Source organism: Octodon degus, unplaced genomic scaffold (assembly GCF_000260255.1).
Source record: "Octodon degus isolate 3935 unplaced genomic scaffold, OctDeg1.0 scaffold00003, whole genome shotgun sequence".
Classification (NCBI taxonomy): domain Eukaryota; kingdom Metazoa; phylum Chordata; class Mammalia; order Rodentia; family Octodontidae; genus Octodon; species Octodon degus.
In genome coordinates this window covers 12,317,389-12,339,338 of record NW_004524579.1, presented here as the reverse complement: position 1 = coordinate 12,339,338, position 21,950 = coordinate 12,317,389, and the positions used below count along the sequence as shown (strand labels likewise).

At 44.5% G+C, this 21,950-nt stretch overlaps 1 protein-coding gene across 1 annotated transcript in view; it reads right to left on the bottom strand.

Annotated features, from left to right (window-relative positions):
- The window catches only part of Fhod3 (formin homology 2 domain containing 3), a 514,361-nt gene that overhangs the window by 407,142 nt on the left and 85,269 nt on the right, over window positions 1-21,950 (bottom strand). Inside the window, exon 3 of the mRNA XM_023714409.1 lies at window positions 16,831-16,895. Coding sequence (XP_023570177.1) covers window positions 16,831-16,895 — 65 coding nt within the window. The remainder of the gene's footprint in view (window positions 1-16,830; window positions 16,896-21,950) is intronic.

The window sequence follows — 21,950 nt, the reverse complement described above, 5'->3', positions numbered from 1 at the left end:
CCCCTGGTGGGCTGAGCTGGCCACACACATAAAATAAATGAATAAATAAATAATAATAATAATAATTAAAAAAAATAAAAATGAAACTGTCTCATTGCTATATGTTTATCAATAAAACTTTGAAAAGAAAAAAATAAAAATAAAAAAATAAAGCTATGGGTCTGGAAAGCCACTAGCAGACCAGAACCTGTGAGGACAGGACACGTGGCATCATCTCATCCAGGCCTCTAAACCCGTCTTGTAATCTGTGATGATGACTAAATGTCCCATTGCAAGCATCATTTGAAGACTAAGGAGATTCAGGGACCTACCCAAGGTCACCTCTGCTGAGATGCAGAACCAGGGCTCCACACACACATGGCTGGCTTCAGATCCTTGTTTCTGGACCCCACTAAAATGTGGGACATGTCAACCCCTTGTGGCTGGAGGCCTTGGATTCGCCCTAGATCAGTTCCCAGGAACTGTCCCATTCACAGCATCATCCCTGTAAGACCCTCTTTCCATTGCAATTAAGTGTCCATGGCTGCCCTGACCTGCCTGAGGGCCCTCTGGACTCCAGGCACTCACAGGCACTCCTGCAGACAGAAGTTGTCTAGGAAAAGACCAACTCTTGGCAAAATGGGCCCTATCTATTCCCTCAAGCCCCCAAAAGTACAGACGCTTTGTCCTCAGACACTAGGTACACCTACGTTGTCTCCACAGGGGAGCTTTGACCCTCAGTACACTGCAGCTCTGCACCCAGTGATTATGAACATATGCTTTCCACAGCACTGACAGTGCCCTGTGACATCCTGCCTTAAGCTCATGCGAGTCCAGCAACGAAACAGAGCCATGACTGGCGACCCTAGCCCAAGCTCTCAGGCTCTCCTGACTCCCACTCCTAGTTTCCCATTACATAGGCAACAACCACTTTCTGGTAAATATTCAGACTATTTCAGGGCAAGGAAGGGACAGCTAAGGCAGTGTTGCTCCTGTCCAGACAGGTGATCTCTTTGTGCTCCCATTGGTTTCATTCCTGAGTTGTGCACTACTGCTTCCTGTGTTATTTTGCCATAAAAGTTTGCAATCAATTTTTCCATAAATTCCTTCTATGTGGTTACTCCACGTTCAAGTCAAATAGTTTAATAACTCTAGTTCCACTTTCTCCCCAAAATGCTTCAGGGGGCAGAGAAACTGCCATGTGTAACAAAGCCAGAGTGGTATGGTAAGCATGGATCTTTGTTAGACATGGGGATCAAGCAGGATGCTCTTTCTTTCTTTCTTTCTTTCTTTCTTTCTTTCTTTCTTTCTTTGGTACGGAGTTTGGCTATGTAGCTCAGACTCATAGTGATCCTCCTGTCTCAGCTTCCCCAGTGTTGGGATTACAAGCATGTGCCACCATGCCCAGTTTCATTGGCTGGCACAGTGTGCCCAAGGTTCTGGCCTGGCACAGCATGCAGTACTGGGGATCAAACTCAGGTCTTTGCACTTGCCTAGGCAGGCATTTAGACTGCTGAGCTATCTCCCCAGCCCCAAGCAGGGAGCTTTCTTAAACCAAGGTTGCTATAATACTCTCATCTCAAAACCATCTGCTATCTCCTTAAGTCACAGGGACCACAGTGGGATATCTCCAGTGGCTTTTGTTGTATTATTCAGAAAAACATCAAGGTGGACAGTGTCTTCCTAAAGTGTGAAAGCAGAGCTCAGCTCAACGATAGGGCATAAGCTCAGCTGCTGCCCAACAGCAAGCACCCAGGACACCTGGCTACACACTATAAATAGTGTTATATTTAATTTTAGAATTCATTCCCTATCTTTGCCCTCAAAATACTCTGGCCTGAAGCAAAGTAAAGCTCAAGGCGCACTCGGAGTTCACTCTGTCTGACACAGCCCCATTCCGCAAGCCAGAAGGTAAGGGAGCAGGAGAAGATGCCCATCATGGCCACACAAATGCATGGACAAGGCTCATGCACATAGGCTGCTGGACCAGGCAGCCCCAGACCTGCAGGTGCAGAGCTGAGCTAAGACACCACACCCCAGCTCCTGCACCAGTCTGTGAAGAATCTCTTTAAGGGTTCTGGACACAGCAAATAACACCGGTCTTTTCACTGCAAGCCCAGAATCACGAGGAAAACAGGCAGGCAGATAGAAGCTCACTCCATCTGCTTCTAGACAGTTTCCAGGACATTGTGGAAAGAACTACTGGCCTACCAAGGGGCCAGGCTACTCACCCATGGCAGAAGACAGACCTGCAGCATCCTTGGAAGGGACAGTCCCTGAAGAGGTGGAGCTTCGCCTTGTCACCTGCTTACTCTTCCCCCACAGTCACCCTCTTTCTCAGACAGGATTGATGAGAAGTGTGGGAGACACACGTCTTCCATAGAAGGCAGGGGAATTCCTGCTCTTCAAACAAGAAAAGCAGGACACAGGGCTCCCCTATAATAAGCCCCCAGGAGAGGAAAGTGAAAATCCAGGTCCTATAATCTTAAGGGCTAGATAGAGAGAACTCATTTTTTTAAAATCAAGGCTCCAGAAAAGGCCAATACCATGTGAATTCATTCAGAAGCAAGGAGGTGGGAAGAACATAGGACAGTCAGAGGCTTGGACTGTTAACCTTGATTGCCTACTTCACTGGATGGAGAGTCACCTAGGGAATTAGTAGAGCACACCTCTGGGTGCTTCTGTGTGGGTGTTCCAGAGTTATCAAACTCTGCAAACACATGTGAACAGCAGACTGGGATAACTTCCCTGAATGTAGTTGACACCATCCGGTAGGCTGGGAACCCCAATGGAACAAAAGCAAAAGCATGCAAGCATAGGCCCTCCTGGGGTTTCCCGGAGGCCATGGGTAATCAGCTTCCCTTCACCATGTGGCTTCACCAGGACGTCTCTGCTTTTTTATAGGCCTAAAAGCAATGGAACCAGCTACCATGGACTAAACCTCTGAAATCATGAGCCAAAATAAACTTTGCCTTCTCTGAGCTTTTTTCCTCAGGCATTTTGTCAGAGCAATGAAAAGCTAACAGAGGCCAAAGGCCCAGACTCAGATGTGAGGATGGGGAACAGAATCCACTGTGGACTAGTACGAGTATGATGAAAGCTAAAAACCATATCATGACATCGTATGCAGAAGAATCCTGTGCATCTTTCAGAAATTAACTGACATAAGACCTGTGAGAGAAGCCATGAGAATTATCCTTACTGAAATTCAGCAAACTTGTAGTGTGGGTGCAGGCAGCAACTTCCTCAGCTCTTAAGTCTGGGAGTGTTCACCTTCTATAGGACAAAGCGGAAGAAAAGGAAGCATTCAGAGGAATGGGCTGTCTGCTCTACTCTGACTCCCCAGCCCTTCCAAAGGACCTGGATTACTGCCTGAAGAACACTATCAGCCCCTTTTGTTTTTATAGCGAAGGAACAGCGGGCCTTGCAGACATGCCTCTGGCTGTTCTGTTTTGTTTTCCTGCTTAGCTTGGACCCTAGGTCTGCTTCCAAGTCAGGGCAAAGTCAGAAAGACAAGATCTGCTACCTAACTGGGAGGACAGGAATATGGAATATGACAACTAATCTGTGAGCGAACACGAGGTGTGATCAAAACGCACAGTGAATGATTAAAATAAAACAAATCTATAACAGGAAAAGACACACTGCCATTAATCTTCCTCAAAATATTCCACTCACTTTGGGCGCCCTTACGCTATCGCTCTGGCCACTTTCCAAAGCAGTTCTAGAAGTCCTCCTTCAGGAGTGGCTTTAGTCGCACTGTTGTGGCAAGCTCAATGTTCTGGGTCAGTTCAGAATGTTTATCTTCTGTGGTCATTTTGGCTTTGGGAAAGAGCCAGAAATCGCATGGTGCGAGAGCCAGCGATTAAGTTGGATGAGGATACACAGTAATTTTTTTTTCCAAGATTGCCTTTCTGTTGGGTGGTGCTGAAAAAATGAGCACTCACTACATTTTTGATCATATGTCTTAAAAACATGCATGAAATAAGACTACCAAAACTGCTTTGGGAAGTGGCAAAAGCAATGAAATATGTATGTTCAAAGGGAGGGGAAATATTCTGAGGGGAATTAATAGCAATTTATCTTTTATTATAATAAATTTGTTTTAGTTTAAAGTTTCAGCATACATTTCAAACACACCTCATAACCCTGAGAAAAAACATACTCAAAAGGCAGAAAGAGTAAAAGAAAAGCCCCACATAAGTATACTGCTAGGGTTTGTGTCTAGTTGTCCCCCAAAAGCTTCATGCAATCACGGGGCAAATTTCGAGAGTTTGTGATCAATTCAGGATCTGGTGCCGGTATTATGGTGTGAGTGCTGCTGGGATTATGGGTGTGGATGCTGCTGGGATTATGGGTGTGAGTGCTGCTGGGATTATGGGTGTGAGTACTTCACCCAGCCTGGGGCAGACATCCTGAGTGCCACATAAGGGAGACAGACTTGCTCTCTGTTGCCATTGCTGCTGCTACTCCTCCCTTCTGCACTTGCTGTTTTGCTGTTTTACCCTGCCATGAGCTGCTGCCCTCTGACATGTGCCTCTCTGCCTTGGACCCAGCTGAGTGCGGACTGAAACCCCCAGTAACTGTGAGCTAAATAAACCTTTCCTTCCTTCATTTCAGGTGTCAGATATTTTTGTCCCAGCAACTAGAGAAGAGTAACTGAGACATACACTTTTAAAAAGAGACAAAAGGTCATCTGTATATTTATATTCCCCAATGTTCAAATAAACTATGTCCCCAAGTTCAACTGGGCAAATTGAGACTTCAGGAAGCACCATGATTGGTTTCTTCTGTGCCCTGAGGCCTCCCTGGAAAGCAGAGTGGACACGCCACCCCACATCTCTGGAAGAGAGGCCAACCGCCAGCAATAGGCACAAGGACGTAGAAGTGTTGGCTCCAGCTTGTCAGCAGGGAGAGGGTGGGTATGGCAGGAAGTACAGCATCAACACACGTCAGGGACAGCTTGAACAGAGTGAGCTGGGAACTTCAACAGGCAGCTGCTCACTGGAATCGGCACACAGCCGTACCGCACTGATTCATGTGCCTGTTTCTTTCCTTTTCAGCACTTCATAGAGTGGTTGTACCTGGTAGATATTTAATAAACATTGAAGAATTATTTTCTGTTGGGTGGAGATCTGGAAAGTTATTGTGTTGATACAATAATACAAATGAAATGATGTATTTCAGCCCATGCCATCTTGACAAGAACAGCAACCAAACTCATCCTCAGGAAAATCTCACAGAGGTAATAGGGGTCAGTCTCATGACACAAGAACCCTGAGAAGCATGAGGGACTTGGTTTTTTTTTTTTTTTTTTTTTAGAGACAGTGCCACATCCCAACTGCAGCCTTCAGAGGCTGCTGGTTCAAGGGTCAGAATCCTGCTGTTCCTCTTGACTATCAGCTCCTCTCCAATAGGATATTCCTCAGGATCCCCACATCTTCCACTGCAGTCTGGGCCCCAAGACCTGAGTAGGACCTCACCCAGGACAGGGGCCAGAGTTCTGGGATTGATTTGGTTGGTTATATCATGGTTTGGGCTCCTATATCATTTGTTTTAAGAAAGAACAATGAAGACATGTAAAAGGGGTGTTATTTAAAAACTGGTATATTTTGAACAGCTACACAGACTCTAGGCACTGCCTCATTTGGAGGTGACATCAGCAGTTCTTCCCACATGGTCCAGACTAGTGGTCTCTAGCCCGGCCCATTAATGACATGCTGCACTCAGAATCCCCTGTTACCCAACGCCCTCTGTGCCAGAGCCTCTACAAGTCCTGACAAAGGCCAGACCTCAAAGCAGACATCAGGAAAGATATCAAAGTTCAGGGAACAGCCAGGCAGAGAAGGCTGATCCTCCACCCTGCAGGCCAAGCTACACTACAGAGATCCCCGTGCTAGCCTGATGTCCACATGCCCCCACAGTGTGCCTCCCAGGAACCTACTGAGGCCATCTTATCCCACACACTTGCCTTGATCCCTCTCTTCAAGATTCCATTGTCTCCATTAAAATGAGTGTACATGGTGACACACACGACTAGGAATTCTCCCCAGGACAGCTCCGTGGAGCCTCTTTTCCAAGTCCGTAATGGTCTAAATGTTTTTACGGATTTCTGATGAAGTACAAAGTGTGCCATGGTACTCTCCACCACTTCCTGGCAACCTGCGCACCAACACCTGGTAAATGGACCTGCTGTCCTGAGCAGCCAGGGTCACCCCCAGCATCCACACCCAGTGCCCCGTGTACATGCAGGGAAGGCAGAGGAGGGCCATGCATGAGTTCACTGTACAGTTTCTTACATACCTTGGGCCAAAAAGTCATAAGAACAAGCTCTCCAGATATTAAGTCATGAGCCAAATTCAAAATTGCATATATAGTGGAAGTTTACCATCACTAATACATTATAGAAAAGACACAGATTGTATATTTAGATTTACTTGAATCGTTTGTCTGTTCAAATGTTTCATAAATGTCAACTCATACCCAGGGCACTTCTATAGATTAATGCCTGAGCAGGTTCTTAAGAGCTCATGCCGTTCCTACCTTCCCATTCTAATCCCTCCTTTGCATCTTTGGGGAAAACACAACCAAAGAACACATAGAAAGCTGGCACCCTCACTGTCAGCAAACAAACATTTCTGCGAAGATGAGTTCTTCAGGAAACACGTCGACAACTATTAGGTGCTTGTCAAAACTGGAACACTCTAAAAGGCATCCCCAGGATAATCTGAAAAGACAAGGCCCACAACACTGACCCCAGTTGCCAGAAGCCAAGCAGGAATCCTGTGATCAGAACTGCCCCTGGACTTTAGTTTGATGAATTCATTTTGCAAAAACATAAAATTGAATGGAAGTATATTGAGCTAGGTAGCTACAAATAACTCCTCTGAATACATCTATCAGGCACTGAGTTTCATATTTAAAAGAACCGTGATTTCTTGCCCCAACTTAATATTTAGTACAATTCTGGGGTCCAGCTCTGGATAAGGAAAGTAAGATCCTTCAAGACTGGAGGCAAGATGGGCATTTCGTGCATGCTGGTGCTGCCTCTAGGGATAGGTTAGAGCCTCTAAAGGTGTCTTCCTGTGAGAACTACTTGAAAGCCACATCTCAGCTTTGCTCTGATAAACAGTAAGGCAACAACACACCCAAATTCTGTGATGAAGAGCATGATGCCGCCTGCCACCATTTGCCCAGCGCTCAGCAGATGCAGGAAACCATGCCCGGCCTGTGGCACACAGTGTCCCTGAGGGCTCCTATCACTACTAGAAATGGGGCACTGGGTCCCCTTGACCATACTATTATAAACAGACAGGGAGTGAATAACTTGCTCACAGACACAGAGGGGCAGGGATAGGATTAAAACTCTAGTTCCTCTCATTTCAAAGCACACACTACCTTCTTCTGCCTATACTTCAGGCTCACACAAATCCAGAATAAGTACTTTATTGGATCTGGCACCAATAAAATAGTGACTCATTCCTGACAATCCTAGAAGAAAGTATTATCATCTCCTTTGGTTAAGTGAGGTCACTCATTTAAGGTCCCCACTTCTCAGTGTTATCTCATCAGTCCAGAGCTGAGATAGTCAGAGTCCCAGGCAGATGCTGGGAGCACAGTCAGTTCCCAGTTAAGGACAGGAGGCAACGGAACACAGAGGTGGCATACATCACCCAGCAGTCAGGCTATCCTGGGTCTGAATCTTAGCGGCTCCAGGGTCCTCGGCCAAGTGACTGGTCCACTGAGTGCCTCAATTTCCTTGGCTTCAAACTGGGACCAGTTCCCTGCCTGCTATGCCAGTCCCACCCATGGAGCACACTGAGATGGGGGTTGAGACTGGGCGTGATAATGCACACCTGTAATCACGGCATTTGGGAGGCTGAAAACAGGAAGATCACCATGAGTTCAATCTACTTAGTGAGACCCTGTACACCCTGGCCTAGATACAGGGGGAAAAAAAAAGGAGAAATAAGAGTGGGATGAGTAATTCCTATTCAGAGATTAACATTTAGGTGAAGTAAAATGCCACTCGCTGAGTGCTTTGCTCAGTGCCTGGTAGGATATAGTCAGTGTTCAGCAGAAATTTCTTTCTGCTTTCATAAAAAGACAAATTTTAAAAAGTAAATGTCTTTTCTAATAAAACTAGGATTTTCCATTTAGCAGCTGGATGTGACTTGAATTTCATTTTTGCTATTCAGCTGTGTCCCTAGGTAAGCTAACAAACCTCTGTGAATCTTTTATCTTCTATAAAGTAAGGACAATGTGTGTTTCAGGGGGACAAATGGGGAAAAAAAAATCTGTTTACCTCCTTGAAGGGAAAGTAGGATGACTCACAACAATGTCGAATCTGCTTCAGACAACTCCTCAGACCTAAATCCTATGCCCCTTCCATCCATCTGTTTACTGCTTCTTAGGGGATCCGGTAGGCCAGCGGTAGCTAACCCCTGGCATGTGCCCTGCAGCGCACACACAAAGCCCTGTTGGCACACGAGCCAAGTTGCAGCATTGCTCCAGCACTGAGCATTCACGTTCCACTGCAATGGTGGTACTCTGCAATAAATAAGTGGGCTTGGGCTTACAATTTGGGCACTCAGTCTCTGAAAGTTTTTCCATCACTGTTCTAGACTACATAGCATGCCCACTGAAGAAGAACCTTCCCAAGAAATAGGGTATGAGAGAGATCCCAAAGCCATCTTGTCCCAGCATCAAAATGGACACCCTCAGGGGTCACCCTCATGCCTTCAACCAGCTCTCTCAAACCTCACAGTCACTATATAATCCACAGAGCGTCCTAGGGGCACTTCACATTCTTCCTTGGCTCATCAACAAAGGAGTATTTGGGGACAACAGCATCCTGTCCTGTTCCCCAAAAGTGAAACAGGCACCTCAAACAGAAAGGCTACAAAAGCTGTTCTACCAAACAGCTGCATCTCGGGACACTTCCCCAAACACCTCTGCCTGCCTTCCAGCCTCAGGAGCAAGCTCGCCAGCCTCCGAGGCCTGGCCCACAGTGAGGCACTCAGCTGCCTCTGTCCGGTATGTGCACGGGCTGCCACACAGTATGACTCCGGATTCACACAACACCCCACAGGGCTAAGAGCCCTCCTTGAAATGACATTCTGGTGGCTTTCCCAGATTCTTAACTTTCCATTTACTTTGTCTTTTACTCCTTTTGAGTATATCAAAGCATTCATTTTTGAAATAAATGAATGAAACATCTGATCCATGGTACTTTTAGCTAATTTTCTCAAGCAACAAATCTTTTGGGTTTTCCTCCTGTGGCCAAATACATGATGCATAGATACAAAACAGCCTATCTTTAAGTACTCAAGAGAAAGCTGCTGCCTGGCACAAAACCTGTATGATACAGGTCTTCGTAGCTGAGGACCACTGCTCCAAACCAGGAGTACACTGGACTCTTGACCTCCAGCCAGACCATGCTGTCCCAGTAGGACAGCATCGAAAGCCAGAGACCACAGTACTCAGTTCTACTGAGTTAAGAGCCTCAGTTTCCTCAGACTTCTCAACATAAGGCCTGCACAGAGAGGTGCATCCCCTGCTAGTCAGGATGGAAGGATGGAAGCCAAGAAGGGGCATGAAGGTCCCACTCCATCAACGGGCATCCACAATCTGGCTTTGAAGAAGGCATTTTGAACACAGTCCATTCTCTAAGGGTGCAAGCCATCTTTCTCAGTTGACCGACCTTACTTCAGACAATCTGGGAGCCACGCCTAGGTCCACAAAGCTGTCCTTCAAAGCCTGGTAAAACTTCAGTCACAGAAAACACTGTGGAGACACTTATTTAAATGTTTGGCAGCACTGCTCATGCTTCACAAGCCAGAAAGGCAACCTCAGGCCCTGCCACTCTGTACCTAGAAAAGGGCTGAAGATGACACCAAATGGCCTCACAAAGGGAGCAGCCGGTCAGCCCAGGCAGCACCTGTCAGGGACTCAAGAGACCAACTTAGTCCCTGCTCCCAGCCCTGAGACTTTGAGAACATGCCTCAGGCCTTTGTGGGCCACTTTTCCAGGCCTTGGGTAGCTCAGAAGTGTAGAGAAGTGGGGAAGGTTCAAACCACAAGCGGGTCAGTGATCAGGGTTCCCGCAACTTTCAAAAAAAACGACCCAGTTCATTGTTACCAGAATTTCTTTTGAGATAATTGATAAGAGTTCCTCTCTCCCAAATGAGTTTTATAGCATTTTACAACTTTTGAAAATTTTGTAGATCAATCATCTAATTCAGCAATATTAAGTCAACCAATAACTCTAGAATCAAGTTTTGTCAAAGTAGCAGACAACTGAATGTGGGCTGTGTGTCTCACACTACTATTCCTTGTCATTGTTTCTGGCCCACACACTCACAACCCAGGACTGAGATTACAGACAGATCCTGTCACTTCCAGGAATAATTAACAAACTTTTGACAAAACCTTTTACATGTTATTCTTTCCTATGTCACTATCACAGTGGTCTACGATCCCGAGATGGTAGCACTTACAAAAATTTCTTTAATGCCATTTTCTCCCTTTAAATTAAATCCCAAACCTCTTTCATATTCTATTTACTCTCCCCCAAGCTAAAATACTTCCCATTTGGGATTTCTGACACCACAGAAACGGGCAAAATGCCCAAAGGTCCCCCAGGAATCCATTTCCTGAGTCTGTCCCTAGGTCGTAAACATCACACAGATACACATACGAGCCTAGAATGCCTCAGGTTAGCAAGACATCTGCGAGGATCCATCCTCCTTCTGAGTTCCCACACCCTAAAGAGCAAGTTTTCTGGCAACAAATGAGGTGTGTTATTTCCTGACACATGTTCTGATTGTTCAGTAACAAAAATTGAAGTTTTTACTGGGTCCACCACAGGCACAGAGCGCTCATGGTGGCCCTTGCCTTGCCCTGCACAGGCAACCAGGCATGCACAGGTAAAGCGTCTGCACAAGTCAGTGGCACAGTAGTCACTGAAAGCACAGTGGATTCCATGTCAGGGCTTAGAGCTGAAATTTTTCTGGACAGCAACTTTGCCGTCTAACTGACAGCACATGATTGTCAGCTGCCAGCACCTGGGCTACGGGTGTCCTTACCAATATGACTACAGTCTTCATCATCGATTATTTTTGGCTAGAATTTTGTGTTCCTTTTTAAGTGCCCAGGATATAAATTATTAGGAAAGTGCAAAGCAAGTACACTAATAATGGTTCAAAGGTCATGCTCAAATGCTGGTATCCAACATCTTGAGATCTTTAGAGATGAAAGGTAACCAAGTCCTGCAAAGCAATAAGCAATTTAAATAAGTTAAATTGGTGGGGTGTGGTGGGGACCACTAAGGGCCCAAACATGAAATAAAGCTGCCATAAAAGACCTTTAGTTTATCTGTGTCTGCACCTGTATTTCTTTTTTATTATTATTAGCTAAAGAGAATATAAATAGTAAAAAAAAAAAAGAAAAGAAAAGAAAAGAAACAATACAGAACTTCACCAAACAAAACAATAGGAATTTGACAATGATTGCTGTATTTCATAATGCTGTCTTCAAATTTGTTGTTCAGTTTACCAGATATAAGCATGGAAAATAGTTATGAAAAAGGAAGAAATTAAAAAGGATAAGAAAAAAAGTAAGCAGCAACTGCTCCCTTCTGCAGACCAGCAGAAATCAGCAGCACAACTATCCAAGCCATTCTGCATACATACATAAGTCTCTTAACTTCCATCACTGATCTGAGTTTCTGGCCATACTTAGGTGGCTCTCACGCTACTTCGAAGTCTCACAGGTCAGCATCCAATTTTCTTTATTCGTTCCTTGGATTTATGTTTACCTGCATGGGTGCATATGCTGGAGCTAAGCTTCAAATTCATTTTCTTATTGTTTTTCCCACTTGTGCTGAGAACCGACTGCCGACCTAAGCATCATACAATTATAGCACTGGTGGAGAGATGCGTGCCAGAACTGAACTGTCAACAGAATTTTAAAACCAGACTCTCATGTAAGGAAACAACCTGGCAGTATGTTTTACATCCCTCGTATATCCTTTCTCCCAGCCTTTTTTTTTTTTTTTTGGTGAGTGGACTAGGAGTTGGAGGGCCACATCTGCCAATCAGAGTCTAACGATAAGACAGAGGGTAGAAGCCACTCACAAAGAATGAGGAGAGGATGGCAGGTGACCCTGGCTCAGAAATCCTCCCACACCAAAACCCAAGGGCCTTCTAGACACATGGACATTCTGTGGGACACGTGACAGATTATCAGCAAACAGACCACAGGAGATATGTGAATAAGCCACATAGCCTGAGTTTACATAGGACATAAGAGCCACAGCAGATCTGGGCCACAGACTTGATGGAGTTCAAAAAGGGCAAAGTTGTTTTGTTTTGCTTTTCTTAAGCTCTGAATCACCAACCTCCAGGCTCAGGACTTCAACCCAAATTGGTCTTGTATTGAGGCCATGGCCGGTCATGTGGGGCCTCTGCAGGAAGACGCACACCTAGGCCTCTGCGGCTACCCCGCACCGTGTACACATATGCACCACCTCCATCACCAGCAATGAACTAATTCCCAGTCATTTTCCACTAACACTACACACAGACTCAGGCTCCTGGTGATCGCCTTGCCCTGGAGAGCCACCTCCCCTCAATCCACAGGCACATGAAATGTGGCCCCTCAGTTACTCTTGCGCTAGAAGGCTCCTATTGAAGAGGTGCTCCATTTGCAATTAACTTCTTTGCCTTAAAAGCACTGAAATGCAAAGCACATAGCTGCACACTTTAGTTTGCAAGAAGAAAATACTTGGCAAATAAAGTACTGATGCCTCTTTCTGACAAAGTCTCTGTTGTTGAAAACTGAATTTCAAAACCAGAAATTCTTTTCTGCATGATGGATGAAGCAGCCTCCTTTCATTCCTTTATTTTCTTTAGAACTGCTCTTTTTCCTTGTGATTTGATTCCTAAGCAAAAAGACTAGCTCTACTTCAGCCACCTCCTCGGCTTCTCCAAGTCTCATCTCTGGTTTCAGGGACAGAACTTACCACCACATAGCCTTTGAGAAAACACCGCTAAGGGCCTTGCACCAAGCTGTTCTTTCATGGCTGAGAGTCTCAATAGAACTTTCGAGCCATTAGCCAAATTCTACCCTTTTCTGTAACCTTTTCTTGTAACACAGTTCTGAATCCTGATAAGCCACAGGTCCTCAGGATCCCAGAGAATTAGTTAACAGGATTTATTCTCTTAATGAGAGACAGGATCGGCTTCAGAAAATGGAAGCACAGAGATTTGAAGGCAAATAAAAATGCCTTCTTTTAAAAAATGCCTTCTGAGTCACCACATAGAAAATATTCAGACATTAATTTTAGGATCCTAACAACTTTGACTTTTTTTTTTCCAATCACCCTAGCTTCAATTCTTTGCCCAACAATCCTTTGGCCTGGTTTTACCTCATGATGATGATGAGATCTAGTCATCAAAGCCAGCTGGCCCTCTGACTATTTTTTTGTTGTCAAATAGGATCACTGGCAGGGATTAAAACACTTTTTTCTCCTGCTAACTTCATAAAATACAGACTTCTCTTGCCTATCAGAAGTTTTTATTCATATCTGTAAGTTCATGCTCACAATAAGACCATCAATAATTTTATGTCTTTAGGGGTCTGTAAGATAAAGCAAGCAAGCCATACATTGTTTGCTACAATATGGTGTATCGAGTGTTCATGTTAAAACATACAGAGAAAAAAATTACAATAGACAGGAGCATAAAGGTACAAAAGCCTAGGGTTTCTCTCTGTACCAAAATCTCATTCCAACCTCCTGCCAAATGCATCAGAACCACTGCATTATCAAAAAGACCTGTCTCAGCTGCTGGCTGTGACCATCAAAGCAGAGCCCCCGCGGCCTTCATTTCCATGAGGTTTGCTGGGCGGCCGAGCATGAAGGCTCCACTCTGCTTGCATCCCGACGGGCGCAAGGTTCCAGAGTTAACACTGGAGAAGTCCAAGGGTATGTCATCTCCAATTCATCACCGTGTAGTCCTGGATCCTAAACATCCTTATACTTAATAAAGACAGGAATGAAAGGGAAGACAGTATAGGGTGAGGGAAACTTTTTGGAGGGATTGATAGTGTTTTAGGCAAATCCTGATTCTGGATCTTTGCAGGCCAACTGTAGGTGAAAAATCAAGTCTTCGAAGTGTTGCACATAATACTAGGCCCATGCAGCAGCTGTTCTGTCCAAAGCCTATAGCAATTCACCTCTCTCACACAGAAGACAGAAGAAATAATTATAAAAAGAAACAAGGGCTCAACTGATGTAAAAACTTCTGTTTCCCCTTTATCGAATTCAGATTGTATTTTTTTTTTTTTTTTAATACAAAGAAAGGACATCTAATGTTGCTGCTTGGAAAGGGAAGGACTATATCACAAGGGGTGGAGGCACTTCATAAACATGCTGCATACATTCCATTTTCTATACATAACCAAAGGATATTATTTAGTGCTGTTACAATAAATCTACTCCAGATCTTGCCAACAGTCGAAAATGGAGTGAAAAAAAAAAAAAAGAGGGTTGGTTTTTAATACAAAGGAAAACTGCTTTCTTGGGTGTTAATTTACATAGTCAACCCCTCTCACATGACATACTCAGGCTCAAGGCAATTGATAGTAAAAAGCTGATTAAAGGAGAAAATCCTCTAAAAACAATACATACGCATCTTAACACTATTTTTAACTGATAGCTACGGTGACCAAATATCATGATGTACCTAGGATGAAGCACAAAGAGTTCTCTGAGGAAGCGTCACCAACCACAGTTCCTATGGACGGTCTCTTGTGACAACAGTCTACGGTTTTCGATCTCAGTTTCTTTGATGTTAAGCAAGAATGAAGACCCTTGTGAAGCGCAGAATTCTACAATTTTATGATATTTCTCTGCCTTTTATGGCTTTCATAACCCACTTACATGGCAATAAATGCCTTTCTAATGACTAACTTTGAATCTTTTCCAAAACAGTCTATGAATTTTCAAAGAACTAGCAACTGTTGAAATGTATATTTCATGAGTTTATGAAATCTACAGGTACCATTTCATTACACTGTGTGATTTCCACAAACCAGTGCAATTGACATAAAGAGCTTTGGGAGCCAATGCAATGGTTATGGTTGCAACCACTTGCATCCCTGGGGTAGGAAGGCAGGAGTGGCCTCACTGTGAACTCAGGTGTCCAAGTGATCAGTATGCCAAGAGAAAAACGTGTTTTTTAACTATTACACCAAGCTACAAAATACAGAAGTTAATGCAATAAATCAATAATATGAAAAACCTCTGACATACGTGAATACACACTGCAATAGCGTTTTCCTAAAAACAGTTTAATTCATTCAGAGTTTGATGTGGCCCACTTTTGTTAAGTCTGCTTTCCACTGCTTCCTATTCTTTACTCTTACATCCTAAATCTCCAGTGGCTATTATCTATACCTCAATGTGAACATGCACAGTGTGAAGCCATGTTATGTGCCTGAATTTGTTCTAGATTTAGGATGAAGGTAGAGGAAAGTTTATCTAATGTGATGGCCATAGGCTTTTTCTTTAGGGAGATAACACTGATATATATGAAATATGTGAAAATATGAAACAGGTCAGAAAAGGCAAACTGACTGAAATATAATCCAGGTCCTTCTAGGGGTTACAGTCACTCAGCGCCACTAGCAGTTGTAAGGTAGAATGGTTATTATTTGCTGAGGTCCTACAGACCTTACTGTGTTTCTAGAAATAGTGTAGACCCTTCCACAACCCGGACACACCAGTCCCAAGTCAACTATGGAATCACTCTGTGGCCAATGAGTGAGAAAAAGGTTGTCACTCAAGACACTCAATACCTCAAAGTTCATACAAAATGCAGTAAAATGACACAGATTTCTCTCCACATCCAGATGCTCCTCACCCCACCCCTGGTTTCCAACAGAGAGGAGGAAGAGGAGGAGGAGGAGGAGGAGGAGGAGGAGGAAGAGGAAGAGGAGGAGGAGAAGGAAGAGGTGGAACCCAGACCCATTCCTTCCACTCCACTCATAAAACCACACTCCAGATGCAGACTAGGTAGTGTTCAACAGGATGATTTATATCCTTCTAATGAGAGGCCTGAATGACAACCACAGAAAATACTAAATGAAAGTAAAATGACACAGATATGAAATACTTACGTGCACAAAGTGAATTTTAGTTCTTTTTTTTTATTATTACATTCTTGCTTCAACTTGGCCCAGTGCCAGGAGGAAACCAGGCCACAGTGTTAGAGATCATTCACATGAGGTTGTCTATTAGCATAAGTAATCAGTGTGCTGCTGTTGAACTGGGGTCTATAAATAGAGAAACCAGTGTCTCTAGGAACGGCCTCAGTGGTATCCCTAACTCACAGCAAGCAACCCATTCCGCTTCCTTACACTGGTTTGCTCCACCTCCACATGTGCCTCCACCCTTCATGGGCCCAAGATTTCCTTTCAATCACTGGAGCACACTTGGACACCACATCCCCACAGCAGCTGCTCATAACCACCAGGAGGCATGGGAAGGCTCACCTGAACAGGCCAGAGGCACACCGAGGTGACATCCCAAGAAGAGCCCCATCTCTCCACCACTGCCAAAAAAACCTCCACAGCAGTCTGTCTTACCTCATGCCCTTACATCATTACCCAAAGAATAAAGGAAACCAGCAAGACACAGGTCTTTAAAAATTATTGCTAGAAATGGCTTCACTACGTCTTTAAGGGCCTGGCCCCAGGTGAGCGCTTGACCACTACAGCAAGACATTCCTCCTCCTGTGTGACTGCTGAGAGTGAACAGCGAACATTCCCTGACACAGATGGCACTCACCAATGCAAGCGTGGACCCTCACAGACAGCTGTGTCCTCAGGATGATGCTGTGCTTCTTGCCCCGCCTGAGGGAGAAAGGAGAAAAACAGCGAAGTGTCAGAGACGTCAGCAAAGATACCGTTGGTGCTGTCAATCAGCAAGAAGTTTCTGACATATCCACCCAAAAGAGGTTCCCAATAAGCAGGGGCCTAAACAGAGCAAGACTCTATCCTGAAATAATGTAACTGCACTGAGCTTCAAAAAAAAAAAACGAAACACGAAAAGTTGGATTTTGTTGGATGGGCACGTACACGCTATTGCCAAGACCCATCAACTCATTCCATCCACAGAGTTTGCTGGTAGTCACGACTGACCATGTTGGGAAAATTTTTAAATGTGGGCCTGTGAAGTGAAATGCCTGAAATGTAACAACACAATCTGCTTGACCATTCCCAGGGCTATTTTTATTATTTTTATATACAAAATGGGAACACATCTTGGGCAAATGAAAAGAGCTGCTCTGCTGTGCATCAATTCAAGGCTGTTGTCACTTTTTTCTATTCTCACAGAAAGACAGGAGTCAATCAAAGAATCTTTATAACTACTTTATTAGCAACTATGCCAATTTGTGCCACTTTGCTTCCTTCTCACTTCATTTCTCAAGAAAAAGAAAAGGAAGAGACCTTCCCCACACCACTCCTGCTGGGGCCTAGCTTCATGCAGAGGACTGGAGCAGAGAGCAGCTGGGAGGAGAGCAGAAGCAGGAGTTCCAGGTATCTACAGATAACAAGGGCTTTGAAGCTTAAATACACAGGGAAGCCAGGGAAGAGACGTTAAACACAGCCAGGAGCCAGCACGGCACCGGGTAGCATGGTGGGTCTCTCTGTGGCTGGATTCCCTGTCCCATCCTCCTCTGCCTACCCAGCATCAGTGTGTAGGAGAACCTGGCAGTGCCCTCCTGCTTTTTGGTCCTGCAGTGTATTAGAAGGAAGGAGACACAGCACTCCCCAAGGCTCACTGCCAGCGCTGTAGCTAGGAACTCACAATAATAACTATATCAGTTATGTTTTATTCTTAAGACAAGATTAGAGGAGCATGTATTATTGAAAGCTTTTTAAAAATTTCTTTAAAGGAAAAAACAAAAACAGTTGCAAAGTTCAAAAAAGTAAGCTGCAGCCTCCAGCCACCAGGTGCTCGTGGGTGAAGAATCTACGCTCAGACTCCCTTCAAATTGCAGTGAGACTCTGATTTCCTTGTTTCACAGGATTGTACCAGGCATTAGTCCCCAAAAGTTAAAAACAAATATACAACACATGATCTATCTGCAAAAGACAGTTTTGAGATTTTTATAAACAAGGATTTCTGCAAAATGTTATTCTTAAAAATGCTAATGACATCTTTAACTCTTACGATCATACTAAACTCTTACGATCATGCTAAGAAAAAAGCTACAATTAAGCACGTTGAATTTAATTATTTAACTGCTTTTCAGTTGACTTGACAAGAAAGGCTTTGGGGAGTGGGGGCAGCAGCCATCAAGGGCGTGACCTTGATGGGGACCACACTGGGAGCAAAGAAGCAATATAGCCCCTCTGGGGCCCACCCCACTATTAGAAACACGAACTCCGTCCCTCACCCTGGAGACATCTGTAATGCACATCGACAGTTCCAGGGCAGCAGTAAATACTGCATGAACAGCAGATGAAGTGTGTGTTATGGCTGCGCAGGAGGAAAGCCTGAGACGGCATGAGGGACAGCACTTCTGGAAGCGCAAGCTCTGCAGAACTTGGGAGGTGGTCCCCGGACCCCCACTCGTTAGATCTTCAGACACTGCACAGTCGCATCCTAAGTGGTGCTTGTCTTCCCACAAAACTCTGCTCCTGCAGGAAGCATGCAGGGCAGGCACACTGAAATGCCAAGCCCTTGCATAAAATTGAGAAGGCATTTCTGAGGAAGCCACAGAAGACCTGTTGTTCTGAAGGGCTCATAGTTCCTGAAATTGTGTGCTGAAGTACCAAGCAATAGGTCCCAATATACTAAATATTGATGGAATTTAAAACTGCATAAAATTTAAAAAGCCTATTTTTTCATACTTATTTCTTCTGCCTCAATATTCTTTTTTTTTAATTTATGTATTTGGTACAGCGTCTCACTATGCAGCTCAGACTCATAGTGGTCCTCCTGTTTCAGCCTCCCCAATGCTGAAAGCATGCCCAGTCTCCTGCATCAATAGTCTATGTCCCTATTTACTAAATTCTACAATTTAAAAAACCTGTGTGTAACAAGGAGCCAAAAGCCATGAAGGTGGATTAGTGTTGTAGTCAATCTACAAAGGAAAAGATTTAATATAGGATGGGCCAGCCAGATAACTCAGCGGATTGAAGTACTTGCTTAGGCAGACGCAGGGACCAGGCTTTGATCCCCAGCTTGCCTGCCAGCCCCGCCCCCGGGGCACACTGAGCCGACAATTGAGATCAGGCATGGTGGTCCATGCCTGTAATCCCAGTACTTGGGAAACTGAAAGCAGGAGAATCACTACAAGTCTGAGCTGTGCAGTGAGACCCTGTAGACCCTGCATTGAATACAAAAAAATAAAAAAGATTTAATATAGGACACATAATTTATAGGATTATTTTATAATATTCACCCAAAGAGTTAATTTCAAAAAAGTGCAAAACAATCTGTCCATACGCTAGAGACCCAATAGTCAATCCAGCTGAAGGCCTGGATTCCATGGTAATATACTACACAAGTCCAACTGCAGGTCTAGAGCCCACCACAATGTCACATACCAGTCTGTACCAAGATCTGCACTGCAGCCAGCCAGATAGCTCAGCAATTAAAGCACCTGCTTAGGCAGGTGCAGGAACCAGGTTCAATCCCTAGCCTGCCATGCTGGTGGTGCACGCCTATAATCCCAGCACTTGGGAAGCTGATAACAGGACGATTACTATGAGTCCAAGCTGTGTGGTGAGACCCTGTAGACCCTGTACTAAATACATAAAAAATAAAATAAATAGACCTGCACTAGGAAGGCCCAAAGGTCAGCAGTGAGAGCCAGAATGCCTGTGCCAGGGAGATGAAGAATGTACCCTGGAACCAGGAAGCGATGCTCAAGGTAAGCACCAGAGCTACCCTGAAAAGAACCACAGCCATCCTTAGCGACAGCAAGGTCCCAAGCTCCTCTGACAGTGACAACAGCCGAGTTCATAGGAAGAAAGCCAGTGCGACATGCATCTCCAGGAGAATCAAGAGCACACACTTTTGCCCTCCAACTCTGCACCAGCAGGATGAAGCATCTGTGCAAGCAGGCTGAGGGTGTGCACTGGAGCCAAGAAGCAGCACTCAAAAGTAAGAACCAGAGCCCCCCAAAGAGAGCAGCAGCCATCCCCCAGTGGGCCACCTACACCCGGCCTCATGCTGACCCAGTTCAGCTGCAGGTTCCCAGGGGACCACTGGTTACTACACCTCTGCTGGTGGGGTGAGCAGGCCAGCAATGAGGCCCTGATCCCAAGGCTTCGTGTAAAGGAAGAAACCAGCTGAGGCCTTGGAGGGGATTAAGAAAAAGAAATTCCAGTTTCCAGGGAACTGGTATTAAAACCTAACAAAAAGGTACACTTAAAAAACTAAGATGTGCAAACTTAAAAAATTCTTGGCAAACTGAAAGATGCAATATGCACAAGTAACACTGCAGGACCATTAACAGTTGGGATCTCCAGTGCCACTCCTCCAAGGCTCGTTGTGTTGAAGGCTCGGTTACCAGCTCAAAGGTCTTGGGGAATTGACAGGATCATGAGGGCTCTGACTTCATCAGTGGATCAATGCACTGATGGTTTCACAATTTGATGCTTTTTTTTGTCCTAGGAATTGAACCAGGGCCATAAGTATGCTAGACAAGTGCTCTACCCAGAGTTACATCCCTTAATGGCATTATTGCAAGGTGACAGAAATAGGAGACAGGGCCTTAGTTGAAGGAAGCACGACATAGGGACATGCCATTGAAGACTATATTTTGTCCCCAGTTTCTTCCTCTCTGATTCTCTTGTTCCCCCCCCCACACACACACACACACATAGCCTTGATGAGGCGAGCAGCTATATCCCACTACAGCGTTCTGTCATGAGGGTCTGTCTCACCGCTGGCTCAAAAACAATGGAACCAGGGGCTGGTGAGATGGCTCAGTGGTCTAAAGCACCTACTTAGAAAAACAATGGAACCAGTCAAACATGTGCTGAAGCCTCTGCAATTGTGAGTCTAAACAAATTGTTCTTCCTATGTTTTTCTCAGGTACCGTGTTAGTTACTATCTTCTCATTGCTAAGACAAAATACTGCACATTCAAGGTTAAAGAAGGAAAGGCTTATTTAGCTCACAGTTTGTAGAGGTTTCAGTCCATAATTAACTGGCTCTAAGGCATGGTGGCTTTCAGAGGGGCAACAGTTCACAGTGACAGAAGACAGCAAAAGCAACAAGAGACAGACAGCAGGACCAAGCCTCTTCCTGTCCCTTATATGGTATGCAGGCTACCTGCCCCAGGGTGAGTGTAGCACTCACACCATTAATTCTAGCATGAATAAATCACAAACTCTAGATTCAACCAGCTCTGAAAACCCTACCTCTCATTGCTGCATGAAGCTGTGGGGGGACGGCCACAGACTATAACAGGTGCCTTGTCACAGTGACAAAAAGTTGACACAAGAGCCAAATAATGTTTACCCTAAGTGTTAAAGAGTAATGACAGGAAGTCAATATCCCTTGCACATACGTAATTCTTAAACAGTCAAGATGGATACAAATAGTCTGTGAACATTAATTATAAGCTCCCTTTATATCTGGCAGCTTCCCTCACTCTACCATGATATTTTCTAATTGGTCACTTCAGACATATTAGAGGAAGTTCGTTATTTTTTTACTTGTTTTTACAAACCATCTCAACAGCATCACTGATTCTAGGTCTTTTTGCTTTTTTGGCTTCTGTAAAGAAAATAATCACATCTCTCTAAAAACAATTTTATCAATAAATAGGCCCATTGCTTCTGTTTTAAGGTCACACACTTTTAGAGGAAAATTAAATGATCATATATTATTTGGCATAATCATCTTCAATGAGATACCACGTCAGCTTTGGCTCAGAGTAGTTAC